The following is a 16,028-nucleotide window of genomic DNA, read 5'->3' as shown; positions in this document are numbered from 1 at the left end:
TACAGAGACACGTAACCTTCCGCATAGATTTTCTTGTCCCTTGTGCTATGTGATTTCCACATCTTCCCCCATGTTTCAGCAGTTTCCTCTTCTCTATTCCTAAAAGAACCTGCATTTCCCTTTCCTGACTCCCTTCCTGCCTTCCTGTGTGCTAAGCCTTTGCAGTTGTCATCATGTCTTCAGAATGCATTTGATAGGTACAGGAAGTTGCACCAGACGGGAGATGGAACCAGCAATCAATAAAAAAAGAACTGTGTTTCTAAGAAAAATGCATCACGGCTTCCCACCGGAGTTGTGTACCATATGTCCTAATATCCGTGGAACAATGGATCTAAATTTTAGCTCTTCTGCTTGGCTTTCACCGCCATCTCAACAAAAAAGAAATTAGTCCCTTTTAACCTGCGGCTACCCAGCTTTCTGAGGATTCCTAGTAGCGATTGCCTTTCCTTTTAACCCTTTCATCAGATGTCACAAAATAAAATCTCTCCTTACAGCTTTATTTCTCCTGGCTACTAGTTTAGTATATTTATGGTGCATGAGTCATCAAGCTGCTGCCTGATTGGATAAAAACCAAGCACCCCTGAGACCATCAGTCAATTACAGCTATTCTCAGCTTCATTCACAGATTTATTAGCTTGCACACACAGAGCGAAATTCATTCAGCAAAGTTCATTCATAAAAATTTCAACACTCTGCATCATCCTGCACATCTCAGCCTTCTGCTGCCGACGGGCTCCTAAAAGAAGCTCCTGAGAACAGTCCAGGAGGGAGGGAGGCTCTGAGCTAGGGTGGGCAGGCTGGGAGGGGATCTGAGGAACACGGAGGGATTGCAAGTCCAAGAAATAATGCGGAGCAGTGCCCGTCGCTAGTACTTCTGGCTTGTGGCCCGGACGGGATGCAAGACAAGATCTTCCAAGAGAGGGCAGCCGTCAGAATCAACGAACTCAGGCTGAAGGGCCTTTGGCTCACATACACGTTTTCTTTTTTAAATGAACAATCACTGGAACAAATAAAGGGTTAATAGGCCAGTCATTGCCCCGCCCTGTGGGAGCCGGAGGGAGCAGGTTTGAAAGTTCCTGTGTGCAGAAGGGAAGGCTGGGGGTGGGGGGCGCTGAATATTTCTGCAAGGCTCCTGCACGGCTCGCTGGCGATGCGGCGGGACGGGCTGGCCCGTGTTCGGCCCGGTTCGGTGCCTGAGAGTTGGCCGTGAGCGATCCCTGCCGCCGCGAGCCCGGTCCAGGCTTTCCCAGCAAGGAATCCAAGGCGAGAACACCGAGTGCTGCCGCGGGGGCCAGGGAGGGACTGAAATCAACTGGGGAGGCGTTATCTACCCCCCACCGGCCCCCCTCCCTCCCCCGGGCTGTCACCCAGAAGGGCCTGGGAGCCGAGGTGGGCGAGGGCGAGAGCAGAGTTGGAGAGGTGGCTGCCGCCAGTGGCACGGGGCGTTGAGGCATTTGCTTTCCGTGCCGTTTATCTAGCAGACGACGAGGCGATTTATGCAACAGTATCCTGTTTCCGCACTGCCAAGGCTATGCGAAAACGCGGTCAGGACAGCCTGGCAGGACTTGTGCTGTATGTAGGACTCTTCGGGCACCCCGGGATGCTGCACAGGGCCAAGTACAGCCGTTTTCGGAATGAGTCCATCACGTCCTTGGACGAAAGCAGCCCCGGAGGCTCAGTGGGGAGCAAGGGCTCGGCGCCTCCTCCCTACCCCACCCTGGCACCTCACCTGCCGGCTGAAGATGCCACCTTGGCGTCCCAAGAGAGCCCCACCCCACTGTGCACCTTGATCCCTCGCATGGCCAGCGTGAAGCTGGCCAACCCAGCCACCTTGCTGAGTCTGAAAAACTTTTGCTTGGGTACCAAAGAGGTGCCCCGGCTGAAGCTCCAGGAAAGCCAGGACCCGGCACCCAGCAGCCCAGCTTTCCCTGAAACCAGTCCAAATAGGGCTGGCTCTGCACCTCTGCCGCAACCAGACCTGCTGGGGCACAGGGCAGCTGCCTTAACTCCCGATGCCTGCCCCCTTCCTGGCCCTGGGGAGCCAACCCCAGGGAGCAGGCAGGACAGGCACTTTCTGCAGCACCTGTTGGGGATGGGCATGAACTACTATGTGAGGGTAAGTCTATCTCCCTCTCTATCCCCCTTCTAGGAACTCCTGGGGAAAGGGGCATCTTCCCTGAGTTATGCAAGGGGCTGCACACCCTGGCTGGGGTCTAGGTTTGGACAAGACATTGTGTAACTGGACCAAGGAGAGGAAGGGACCTGGGCTTACAGGTTTCCCTAGGAATATCTGACTTGTACTGAAGTCAGATAACTTTTGGTTCAAGGATATGAACTCGTGCTAATTTGTAGGTAGTTTCCGGGGGTAGGGATAATTTCTGATAGAGACAGGGAGACGGCACCTTCTTGTCCCTACTGGACGTAGCATCTGTCCAAGAAGAGTCAAGAATTTCAAGTCTGTTTAGTGACTGAGACCTGCTAGGCTCTATCGGCCATTGTATTTCAATAGAGATTTTTGTGCTAGAGGAATGCATGATGCGTAAGGGACTTGAATTATTTTTATAAATGTAATTCAGCATTTAACAGGCACCTCTCAAAACATGGCTGGATCTCTATGCTTGTGCTAGAAGCCAGTCTTAGGTCTTTGGTGCCGCCCCTTTTTGTCTTTATTGCCTACACTGCGGCAAGTGGGCCTTGTCCATGAGCTGTGTGCAAAACCAGGGTTCTCCCTGGTCTCATATTTGCCCTGGCTCATTCCAGATGTGGGTAAAAGAAGAGTAGAAGATTTGGCCCCTGCTCTTCAGGAGTCCACATTTCAATCCAGGAGACCAACAAATGCATGTGAAATAATGAGAGAATAATGCTCACAATAGATACCTAGTGTACGGATGCTGAAGGAATACAGAGAAAGGGAAAGGTTGTTGTGGCCTGGGATTCACTCACAAGGGAGACCTTCAGGAGAAGGTGTGTCTTGGAAGAGATATCAGGTCTGGATCGGCAGAAGGGAGGAGACTCCTGGCGGGGCGAGAACGTGAGCAGTCTAAAAGGCAGGTGCAGGTGTCACTGTTGTGGCTGCAGCAGAGGATCATATAACCTGGACTTCATGGAGGTGGGGAATACTGGAGGCTGGTGGGTGACACAGAGTGGCTGACACATAGGTGGTGCTCAAACAAATGTGAGTTGGATAAAGACAAATATAGATCGTGGGTAGCTTGGGGAAGAGCGCGCAGTTGACTGAAGCTCTTAAATGTCAGAGGAGGAGTTTGTAAATACTGCGATGGGTAAACAAGAACCGTCGTTCAGTTTGTAGGCAAACTGTGACTTGATGCAAGTGTTTCCAAAAGGATTGATCTGAATTTATTCGAGATTGATGGAAGCAGGGAAAAAATAGAGATTGGGAGGTCAGTCCGAAAGATACTCTGAGAGTTCAGGCGTGAAGGGATGGGGACATGGATTAAGGTGGAAGTGTGAACAAGGAGATGAGGCCAGAACCTCTGTGGGAAGCCTCCACAGTCTTGGGTGATTGATCAGATCATTTCACCTCATAATACAAATAGTAGAATAGTGAACATTTATTGAAGAGTGGGTAGATTGGTGAGTTTGTTATTGTTGTTTATGAAGGTTACAGGTGATTATTGAGGAAAGGTTCTGAGGAGTGAAAAATAACTCCAAATTTAAGCCTCAGAATGGGATTAGTGATGTCATTGATAGAAACAGAGTGAGCTGGGAAGGGGGGGGGTCATGCTAACTTCGCTTTTGACATATTATGTTTAAAGTAATGACTCTAAGTGGTATTAATTTGTAGGTAAGCAGTCATATAAGACCGACACTCAGGTGGGAAGCCTGATCTGAAGGTGTACATTTGAGAGATAGCCCGATAACTATCATAAATGAACAATTAAGGTTTCAAGGAAGGCCAGATAGTGAATGCTGAAAGGGTTACAGAGAGAGCAGCCTTGAGACAGCATTGGCAAATGGATAAATAAAACCTCCAAGGAAGATACATTTATGGGACACTCAGTTCTTGCCCTCCCCCTTAGTGACATGGCTCATAATGGACTTCATGTATCTACTAAAAGTTCATGTGCATCTTCTCATTTGTCAACCTAAGTGTCTGCCAGGTTCTAGTGGGAAAACGAGAAACTCCAAACCCGTGTTCTCTCCACCTGCCTTCCCATTACCTAGACCTCCTCTACCCTCTTCCTTGCCTTTCCTTCCCTCTTATACTGCCTTCCACTGCCCACACCTACACACCTGTACAATTTTTAATGTGAAAAGAGTTGCTGTGTGATCGCCACCTTCCCTAGGGAGTGTTTCCACTGCATTTTAGATTTTTAATGAGGATATCATCTGTCTTTTCATGGTGATGATAACTGACCCGAGGGAAGACACTGACCCCCCTGACCCAAATGACCCACACTATGTTGCCAATAGACAGTGACATGAGACACCAGTTATCACTTCTCATAGGAAGTCAAAATACATGGAAGAGCCTACTTTATTAATTTTTATAGAATCCCAACTTTGATTGTAGGTAGGGACTCAGAAGTTATCATGTTCAATGCCTCTATGGGGAAACTAAAGTCCAGAGAAGTGATTTTTTTAAGGTCACACAGGTGAATCAAAAGGAGAGTTAAACTCAAGTCCCCTGTGTGCCATTCCTTGCTCTTTTCAACATAGGTTTCCATCCTGGGTGAGATCCTGTTCCTCAGCATTCTTTTAGATGTGAACCAATTTAAAAAAAATGAAATGCCAACATATTAATTTACAGTTAAAAATTATCATATCAAGTGCACCTGAATTGTGATCCTTATACTCCCATCTGTAGGAAGATGCACATAGGAAGATTTAAATCAAAAGTTGCTTAGTGATGATGGAATCAGAACAGGGAAGTGAGAGAGAGATTCTTGATGGCTAGTGGACTTAGGGGCAACTTTTGTAGGCAAAAGGTAGCGACGTATTCAACTTCCTCATCCATATCATGTGACTGCTCGTCTCCCTACCCAAACTTTTTTTTTTATTCATTCACTTGTTTATTCAACAAGTATGTTTATTCAACAAGTATGAACCAACTATGTGATAGGAACTGTTGAGGGCCCTGGGGATATATGAGTGAATAAAAGAGACCAGGTCAGAGCCCCCATGGAACTCACATTCTAGTGAATGGAGATGGGCCCGATTGAATAAATAAGTAAATTTAATATGTCATGTGTAATAAGTGCTAGGGAGAGCGATAAAACAGGGAAAGGAAGAAGACAGTTGCTTGTGTAGAAATGGAAGGTATTGCATTCCTTTTGAGGGAAAATGGCAGAGTTACAGCTACTCTTTGTTTTGTTTTCTGGCATCTTTTATCTTTACAATAGGAACTGTATTTGCCTTCTACTCTAAGTTAGGTTTGACTTTGAGTTAAATATCTTTCCTTAGAAATTGACTCTTTTTGGTCTTATGATATAGAATCAGTTATGCAGCTGAAAACATTTTATGAATTCTGAGCACCTATGTTTGAGTAACTTTCACTTAAGTTTAGACCTTGAACCCCCTGAAGATCTCTCAAGGAAAGTAGGCCAGCAAACCATTCTTTGAGATATATCACACCAGAAATGGGACAACCAGACCCCAGTCTGAGCAAAGCAGTGAGGTGAGTGCAAGTTTGTTAAATGGTACCAAATAGTGACTTCTGTTCCCACCATATGATTAAGGCTCATTTCTTTATGAGATATTCCCAAGTCACTTTATCCATCACCAAATATTCACTTGGAGGTCCCCCAGTTGCCCAGCACAGTCTGTGAGGATGGAAAATATACAACATGACTCATCTCTAAAATGAGAGGATTGGTCTGTAGGTCACCCAGGCACTATTTGATGACTCCAGGGCTCCCTTCTTCATAGGGGAGGTATTTAAAACCTTACTTCCCTTGCCCATTCCCAACCCCCAAATTACTTATAATTTTGTTGAAAGCCTAAATAAAACAGAGGGAAAGACACCAACCACGCCGGAGCCGCCACAGGCCAGTCCAACAGTTCTGACCATAGCTTTCCAAGAGAGGCTCCATCTCCAAATGACAACACCGAGCCCTCAGAAGTACATTCTCTACCCCACACTTTCCAACCTAAGTGAACATAAGACAGGGTTCAAACCATGGTTTGTCTCACTCCAGGGCTCTTCCTCTTCCCACACTCTCACTGCACCTCGGAGCAAGACAGGCAGACCTGGAAGTTTGTGGAAAGGAGTGTCATAGAAAAAGGACCACACTGGGCAGGACAGCTTTACTATAGGGCCAACCTGTAGACCTTGCCTGGTTGCATTTATTTGCGTGATTTCAGTCTCCTCACTTCAACCCATCCTACCCCAACAACTTCCCTATGGCTGCTGTGACAAGTATCACAAACTAGGTGGCTTACACAGCAGAAATTTATTCTCTGGCAATTCTGGAGGCTAGAAGTCTGAAATAAAGGTATTGGCAGGGTCATGCTCTCTTTGAAGGGTCTAGTAGAGGATCCTTCCTTTATTTTTACAGCTTCTAGTGGTGGCCCGCCATCCTTGGCATTTCTTGGCTTTGAGAAGCATCACTCCAATCTCTGCCTTGTCTTCACATGGCTTCCTTGCCTCTGTGACCACATCCAAATTTCCCTCTTCTTATAAAGATACCAGTCATTGGATTCGAGCCCATGCTAATCCAGTATGACCTCATCTTAACTTGATTATATTAACTTCCAAATAAGGTCACATTCATAGATTCTGGGGGTTAAGACTTCAACTTATTTTTGAGGGAGATGTAACTCAAACCATAACAGTCCCCAAGTACATGTATTGCAATGGATTTGACCCTATAAGTGTTCTTGGGTATTGGGCTCATCAGCTGTGCATGCAAATATGAATTCATTGTTGAGGAATTTTCTTTACTTCCTTTGTAAATCTCACAGCCTATTCTTATCATCCATCCTCCTTTGTCCAATGTTATGGCTTATTACTGAGCCAATAGACTGGTATTGTCTATTGTCTAGACTACATGTAGTCCATGGTACCATAATGCCCCAATATCTTTCACACAGAAGGGCACAGGTATAGGAGTTACGAGATCTGCATTAATGGCTGTGGTGCTAACCAGCTGTGTGACCTTAGGTGAGTCATTTCACCTCTATGGGCCTCATTGTCTCATATTTAAAATAAGAGTTTTGAACAAAATGCTGCCTAAGATCCTGAGACTGCAGGTCTCCTTTCCCAATTGGTATGAAATCTCCTTCTATTAGGATCTTTTTTGCTTAGAAAATGGATTCAGGACAGTTTCCTAAAGGAAATAAATTTTAACACCTTTGTGTTAATAGAGAGAAGAAATGTTCTTAGCGCCCTCTTACTAACACTAAGCTGGCTTCACCAATATAGCAGAAAAGGGTGTCCTGGGCACAGGTGCTCTGTTCTAGAGAGCAGTGTGAAGGAGTCATGTCATGGAAAAGCATCCAAGTGTAGGGTTCCAGGGAAGAGTGGGCAGGCCAGGTCAGGCGGCAGGCCAGAGTGAATGGTGGTGACTAGGATCATTGCTCACATGGTATAGTCGGTCAGGCCAGGGCTTCATGTCCAACCTGAGGACTATAGGAACAGCAAGAGTTAACCCTTCTCGATATTCTCTAGACAAAAGTGCTAAGAGAAAAGGGCCCTACCAGACACATAGAGAGTCTAGTAATCCTAACCTTGAAAGAGGGAGATTTATAACTCTGGGAAACCCCTGAAGAGATAGTCCCATGGTTTATGCAAAATAAAGGCAGACCTGATTGGTGTGGGTCTGGCCCCCACAGGTTAACAGAGATGGCTTTCTGCCTCTGCTCATTTCTGTCTTGTCTAAGTTATTGGTGATTGAAAGGGAGGCAATACAGGCAGGAGGAAATACTTCCATCTAAAACTGACAATTTTTCATTGAGGGTGTTATATTTTCCTTCCTGTTTCTTTCTTGGAGTGAATGTAAAAGTAGATTCTGTTAGAATTTAGAAAAATCCTGGTAGATTTGAACTGTTGTTCCTGTTTATTCCTTTTAAACCCTCACATATCCTTTGATCTGTCCAGTCCTTGCCACCCTGACCACTGGAGCATTAACTGGAAGAAAGAGGCTTAGAGATCCCAAAGTTCAAAGCCTTCATTTTGCAGTTGAGGAAATGGAGACTCAGAAATAAGAAATAACTTGCCAAAGAAGTAACTTGCCCCAAGCCACATGGCTAGTTGTGGAGCCCAGACAAGAACTCCCTGTTCTGTGTACAGCACTTTTTTTTTTTTTTTTACCTCCATCTTGCTTCACCTGTCCCCACTCCATGAACTAAATGTGCTATACCAAATGTCTCTATTGATTAAAAGGCTGTGTGTGTGCTTTTTTAAAAAACAACTAGAATGAAAACCTTTTTTTTTTCTAATAAGAAAATTGTCTTTAAAAATCAATGAGAAGGAAAAAGCAAGGAAGAGTGACAAGGAGCCCAAAATGCCTTGGCTTTGTCAATTTTTCACCTTTTTTGTTTAAGGAGGTCCCTGTGGGTGACAACATGTTGGTGTTGAACTAGGACTTGTCCAATGTGCATGGACTGGCTTCCATTAATTCATCTTCCACAACTTTTGGAGGTCACTTCCCTAATATGGCTTCTCCCTTCACTTGCATTTTCATATTACTCTAAAGCCAATGCCATGTTACCACACAGATTTATTGAACCAAGTCTGTTTCCCAATATGACTGTTCCATCAGAATGGTGATCTAAATGATGCACACAGCTCATGAGGCTAGGCCATTCCAGACTCCCTTCCCTAGTAGCAGGCATATGAGGTACCTGGGATCTCTTCCTCTCTCCTAAAAGATTCAGATTTTGGGGTGTGTGTGGGGGGGTGGCAGAAGCAGAATAAGAGGGGTCTGGTCAGATTTGTGTTGAAGCATCAAGATCGTGGTCACCAAAAGATGCAGGCCTTAGTGTTGCCCACAAGTGACCATTACATGAAAAGATTATATCTGAAACAGGAGAGTTTAGCAAGCAGGTATTTGGAAAAGTCAGGAAGCCTCTGGGAACTTGATTTTTGACTGAGAACATTAGTTGAAATCATGAAATTTATTGATATCATAGCCATGTGACAAATAAGTATAAATTTGTAACCATAAACTCAGGTGTGTACAAGAAATGTCATTGAAAATGATATATTTTAAAAATCTCATGAAATCTGACACCAAGCCCTTTCTTGCTTTGCTGGAAATAATTTCACTTTCGGTCATAATTCTTCCCCCAACCTGTCACCAGGATCACATAATGAATTGAGGGGCTTATTTTGCACCCCTAAATGAAGAAATGCCTCTGACCTTTGGTTCATTGTTTAGGATATTGAGAGTCTCCTAAAGACAGGAGGCACTCCTGTGTCTAGATCTCCATGTACACACCAGAGTCCTTACCCATTCTGAGAGCCCCTTGCTGAGAATCCAGCCTCCCTGGCCGCCCCTCCAGCCATTCCCCTTGGTAAGCCTTCCAATTCCTTGAAGCCTCTCCAGAATGCAGCTTGAGGGTCCATAATGCTCTGAGACCCACTGGTATGAATACCCACCCCAAAGGACAGGGATGACAGATGGCTTTAAGCAAGTGAATGGGAAATCCAGAAGCAACCAGCAACCAAAGGGAGTGCTGATGGAGGGAGGGCACAGCAGAAGGTCACTAAAGGAAAGCACAGCCCACCTGTTGAGGTGGGCAAACTGGAGTGAAGTTTAAAGAACTGCTTCCGTTTGTCACGGTCAGATACTGGCAGCCAAGGGTTCTGATGGGAAATGAAGCTGAAGGTTCTTGGGAGGAGTTGGAAATTAATATTACATGTGGGAGGCTGATGGGATTGAGGCACAGAGGGAAGGGAGGGGAGAGAGAGAGGGGAAGAGAAAAATGCATAGTACAGGCAGTGTCCTACCCAGGAAAGAATCTAGAACGCAGAGCTCATAAACCAACAGTTTAATGACATGTTTTGTTTAGTCAAATTAGAAAAAAGTGTGTTTTTTTTGTGACTAGTTGCCAAAATTTTAAAAATTCTATATTAAACTCTGGATATCTGGCTTCTCAGAAGAGCTGGTAGCCCTGGGCCAGCCATCCCACTGTCAGCAGATGGCCAGAGGGGGCCAAGGAGCCACAGTCTCACCCGATTTCACTCACCTATGTCACATGTCTGCCCCCGAGGGTGACTGGACTTGCATACCTACCTGTGGCATCCAAATGGAAAAATGCTTGTAAACCCTTTGTCTTTCATTTTCCAATTTGGAATATCTGGGTGAAAGGCTGAGAATGTCTTCTTCTTGGACAACACACCAGGACTTCTCTATGTAATGGGACAGAGTCCTGGGGCTGGGTGAGCCCACGAGAGATGCCTTGCCTTCCCAATGAACAGAGACTTTGCCCGTCCTAACCAAGTTGCAGAGTTTAAAGATAGCAGATACCCAGGCCTGGTACAGGCCATCCCTATTTTATGAAGACGTTGTGGGTCAAAAGTTAGTTTGTATATCAGTTCTTTGGGACAATGAATTTTTCCAGAGACATAACATTAAAAGCTGATAAGCTTTCTCCTATGGTGGGGGAGAGGATTAAATGAAAAAACATATATAAAAAGCTTAGTACAGAGACCTCCACATAGGTCCCATGTGGAGTGGTGGAGAAAGAACTTTCAAAGGGCCAAGAACACTTTTGGGCAAAAATGAACTGAAATAGACTAAATGTGACTTTGGCATTTTACCGTGTCCCTTGGCATCCTTTCTCCTGGCTGGCAGTGCCTCCCTGGAGGACCTTCCTTCCTTAAGTCTTTCCTGTGGTGCTCACCAGGGCAGGCCTGTCTGTCTCTCCTCTCTACAGTTGCCTGCTGGTCGGCTTCCCTCCTCCCTCAGGGCAGCAGAGTGAAAACCTGCATTTTGGAAAGATGTCTGTTTACTTATTGTTAGTATTTCCCCAGATTTCCCAAGGGCCACTGATATCAGTTAAAAGAAAATACTTGTTAAAAATGCAGATTCCCATGCCCATCCTGAAGTTACTGGATCAGAATCTCTGAGGCTGGGGCCCAGAAACCTACATTTTTAACACACTCACTATGTGAATCTGTAGCACAGAAAGTTTGAAAACCTCTGTTGAGTCCATTTGGTGCAGTGGTTTTCAGCTGTGGATAATTTTGCCCCTCAGGGGACACTTGGCAATGCCTGGTGACATTTTTAGTTGTCACTACTGGTGAGGAGGTGGGTGCTGCTAGGCTTTAGTGAATAGAGGCCAGGCATGCAGCTATACATCCTTCAGGGCACCAGACAGTCCCCACCATAAAAAAATTCTCAGGCTCAATTGATTGGTGGTACTGAGGCTGAGCAGCTCTGAGGTGGTGAAGAACATGACCCTGGGATGTGCATTGGGAGGTAATAGGGAATGGAAGAACAAACAGTTGCTCAGTCGTTTAGCTTTTGACAAATCTAACCTAAGATACTTCTAATTTTCTCAAGTTTTCTTCTTTCTCCTTTTTGAATTGCACAAATTCTCTAAAAGTTATAGGTAACTTCTTCACTGCCACTCATCCAATACACCTATGGCTTCCACATCAGGATCTCAAGGGGTGGGAATGAGAGGGGCAGGTCAGCCATGGATCAGATATGTTGCAGCAGACTCAACCCTGACTCAAGTGCACTCTGGGCTAAATGGCATTTACAGGCTAGTATGGTATCTAACCATGGTATCCTCCTAGTATTGGTACCTTCATTTCCACAGGGAAATGCATGAGCAGTTTTAACAAGTAACTTACCAGTAAATTGTAAGAATAGAGCCTGTCTCAGAGTTGGAAATTTCCTTTAGTTAGAGGTGAAGAAGTTCCAGAAAGCAAGCAACTTGAGGAAAAAGACTGTGTGCTATAAGGACAACCCCAGAAATTGGATTTTTTTCCTCAATGTCATCAGATAATAATTTATATGAATCATTCATTAGGAAATGGTGAAATATATAATTCAGACAATTTTTCTTAACCCAGTGACAGCTTCAGGTCCTTGGAGGGCACTACCCCTCCTCTTCTCCTCTCAGCATGGCGCCTTTAACTCTGGACTCAGGACTCAGACTGATACATTGACTACAAAGTTCTATTTCACAGTGAGTTAAGCTATCCAAGGTCACCAGACTCATGAGAATAGAGCATGGACTAAAATTCAAGTCTCCTGACTCCCAGGTCAGTGTTCTTTTCATGACCATGATGAGTAAGGCATAATTCTTGCAAGAGGAGGTTACAGTATGAAAAGGGAGCAAAGATGTCCACACACATTACTGTAATGCAAGGCAATGCATAATACATGACACCAAAGTGATCCAAGTAAAGCATGTGGGATGTCATGGAGGAAAAGGGATGATGATTAGAGAAGATTGCAGAATGAAGTAGGCATCTTAACTGAATCTTGAGAAATAGGTAGAGTTTCCATGGGCAGAGATGCAGGAAGAGCATTCTAGGCAAAGAGAATGACAAGAGTGAAGGCATGGAGGTGGGAAAACAGAGGACATGTTTGGGGAATGGTGAGTGATTTGACTTGGTTGGACAGTGTATGAGATATATGTAGGATATCAGTGGGAAAATAAGATAGACTGAAGCTATAACAATCTTGTATAGTATATGAAAAGTTAGGTTTCCAACAGAAAACCATTGAATTTTTTTTTTTTTTAGTAGCCTAAGGATAAACTCAGAACTTTGACAAATTCAGTGCTATGTTTTAGAGAGATCATATGGGCTGCAGTGCTCAGAGAGGATCCAAGAAGAGGGAGACTGGGGAAAGGGAGGCCCAGGAAGAAGCAGGGTGGGAGCAGAGGCAGTGGCAGGGGAATGAGGGCAGATGTGAGACCCATTACAGGAAGAAGAGGAGAGGCAGCAAGGGTTTGGGGGTAAAGGGTGAGTTCCATTCTGCATGTGATGCATTCAAGATGGCCTCAAAGCATCCAGGTGGAAATCTCCAACCAAAAATAGAATAGTTAGGAGTGAGGAGAAATCATTTTTGTTGCTGTTGTCATAAAGGCTTAAGGAATGGACAAGCCTACCCAAGGGAGAGTGCAGATAAGAGAGGGCTTTGGGATACAGCATTTACATATTGTGTGGAGAGGGAGGAAGAGAAGACATTGGTGACAGAACTAGCAGAGTGAGGAGCAGGATGGAGAGAGGACAAGGTCATCTAGGGAGAGGTGGGGAGAGTTTTGAGGAAAAATATGTTGGACAACACAGTGTCCAAATCTGTGAAGTATTCACAGAATCTGTGAAGGAATATGAGAACTGAAAGAACCACAGGTTTGGCCTTTTATTTTCTTACTCCCTTCTCCACTAAGATATTCAATTCAACTATTGCAGACCAAAGACACCACTGGATACCCCGCAACTGCACTCTCTCCTCTTGCCCTCTCAGTGAATGGCATCTCCCAGTCGTCCAAGCCAGAAGTCCGAGGCATTTCTACATCACTCACTGTCACACTCCACACAGCCTTCAGTTATCAAGCCCTGTCAATCCCACCTTTATAAAATTTCTCATACACATCCATCTCCCCCCATCTCCATTGCAATTTCTAAGGTGAGGACTAGAGTAGGTAGCATTTTAAAACTTATTGACCAGCTTCTTATGGAACTATAATTTCATGAAACATGCTTTGTGAAACGCTGCTCTTACAGCTTTCAGTTGAAACTAGAAGATGAATGATACAAGGTGGAAAATGATATATACGTGTAGAAAATAGTTTGATGCATCAGCGTAATGAACTCGAGGAGGTGGAGACAGCTTCTAGCTGGGTGGTCAGGGAGGTCATCTTCCAGGAGAGATGGCATTTCAGATGGTCCCTACAGATTGGATAGAAGTTTAACCACAGGGAATATATAAAAATAAGGGGTATTCCAGATGGAGGGGACATAGATAAGAAAATAGAGATCAGCAGTGATTTTAGTTTGGTTAGAGCAGAGGCTGCTTGGGAAAGCTGGGTGGATAATACTAAGATTTGAGCCAGCTTATAACACTTAAATATCAGGCTGAAGAGTTTGAGCAGAGGCATGGGATTTATTTTTGCTAGAGAAGGGAGTGACTGGAAGCGGGGGAAGCCCTTTCAAAGGCTATTACAGCAACAGTCAAGGGAGAAGTGTCTATATGAGGGTCTTGATAGAGGGAGTGAAGTAAAGAAACATTGGTGGCGATATTATGGAAGACAATTTTGATGATGAAGGCAAAGAAGGAGGCCAAAATGCATCCCAACCTGCTTGAAGTTTTGAGGTTGAAGACCTGGCTGGTGTGAGGGGAGATAACCTCTTTAAAAGACACAGAGGACCACAGGAGGAGAAGCAGTGTTGAGAGGGAAGGCAGGAGGTTCAATTTCCCACACATTGAGTCTGACGTCACAGAAAGTCATCTAGACAAGAGGGAGGTGTCCAGCAGTCAGGCAGGGTTGGGGAGAGTTCAGGCGTGGTGTGCACTTTGTGGGTCAAGCCAAGCAATTAGCCATCCTGATCTGATAACCATGCCATTAAGACAGATATTTCAGGCAATTTCCAAGGGTGGAAAGAATGGAGTGTTTACTAATATTATATAGTAGAAAGCCTCTTCTCTGATGGAAATGTTTCACCTGTACTTTTGATGTTTCAATGAAATGCATGTAAATGTACATGTGGTATAGAGTCAAGGCCTTTTCTCCCAGTTTTATAGATACAATAATTAAATACCACTTTCATTGTTCTTGTATAAATTCTACCCATAGTTCCTCATTTACATTCCTTTCAGTGTCTTTGAAGTTATATAAACTGTTAGAGAGATCTTCAAAGCAGACTGAGTGCAGAACATTTCATTTTTAAAATCTTTTAGAGTTGTTTTATCCACATGTAGTTTAGTTTTATTTTTTTTAAAGCAACTTGCCTTCATAAAATCTTCTCAAAACTTGTGACTTAATTTTCATAGAAATAACTATGTTTTCTAAAAGTTTATTTATTTTGAGAGAAACAGAGACAGCATGAGTGGGGGAGAGGCAGAGAGAGAGAGAGAGAGAGAGAGAGAGAGAGAGAATCCCAAGCAAGCTCTGTGCTGCCAGTGCAGAGCCCGACATGGGGCTCAAACCCACGAACAGTGAGATCGTGACTTGAGTTGAAACCAAGAGTTGGACTCTTAACCGACTGAGCCATCCAGGCACCCCAGAAATAACTATGTTTTTAAAAAAATATAAACCCATATATTTTCAATTTATTTATTACCTATTTAAATGATGTGATGTCAATAGCAAATTACAACTGCTGTATACAGGTGAGGCTCAAACACACCTGGGGTCTCAGGGAGTCTACAGTCCAAATTGTAGCTGCAAGAAGATGTAGCATATCTGTGGGCTGTGGCAAGTTGGTTGAGTGGCAGCCAGTTAGCAGAGTTTTATTGTAGTATTGTGTGCTAACAATTCAGCATCTTGGTTTGTTGATACGTCTCGGGATACATTTCCAATTTTTGTCATCACAACGAGCATGTTTTACATTCTACTTTTTTTTTCCTACTAAACTTGACAACACCATCTTGCCCTTGAAGAGCAGACAGCATTTAACGAATACTGTTGTACTTAACTCTCCAAATGGGAGAGTGTGTATATATCAGGGAAAATGATATATAGAGAGTGTCCCAAGGCAAACTAGAAAATAAAAAAACACAGCTAGGAATTCAGCAGGTATCCTGACTGCCCCTGCAGAATCCTATCCAAGATCCTGTTTTCAGGAGATGAAATGGAATCAGCAACTAGAAGACTATCTTTGGGGATGGAAGTTTAAATTAAGAAACTCATCTATGGCCTAAACCTTTCTCTTTATAAAGAAAATAAAGAACATGTGAGGTTTGAGTTACTCACACTGGTGTCAACATTATTGCCAGCTTACAACTCAGTGAAGACCCCTGTTCTTTGTTTTTAATAACAGTCTGCATTTTATAGGGTGCCCTTTGTATCTCCATAGCATTTTGGAAACATAAACAAATAGAATAAAGTTTGTTACAAGGGCAGATGTCATTTGTTCTCTGTAGCTTTTGTTTTCATTT

The 16,028-nt window shown here is 44.2% G+C and overlaps 1 protein-coding gene across 1 annotated transcript in view; it reads left to right on the top strand.

Moving 5' to 3' along the window:
* The first annotated feature begins 661 nt into the window (after window positions 1-661).
* Window positions 662-16,028, top strand: part of SHC4 (SHC adaptor protein 4) — a 129,901-nt gene continuing 114,534 nt past the window's right edge. The window contains exon 1 of the mRNA XM_049613605.1: window positions 662-2,116. Coding sequence (XP_049469562.1) covers window positions 1,532-2,116 — 585 coding nt within the window. The 5' untranslated portion in view covers window positions 662-1,531. The remainder of the gene's footprint in view (window positions 2,117-16,028) is intronic.

This window comes from Panthera uncia (genome assembly GCF_023721935.1).
Source record: "Panthera uncia isolate 11264 chromosome B3 unlocalized genomic scaffold, Puncia_PCG_1.0 HiC_scaffold_1, whole genome shotgun sequence".
Classification (NCBI taxonomy): domain Eukaryota; kingdom Metazoa; phylum Chordata; class Mammalia; order Carnivora; family Felidae; genus Panthera; species Panthera uncia.
Note: the sequence above shows the minus strand (reverse complement) of the source record. Positions and strands in the feature narration are given on the sequence as shown.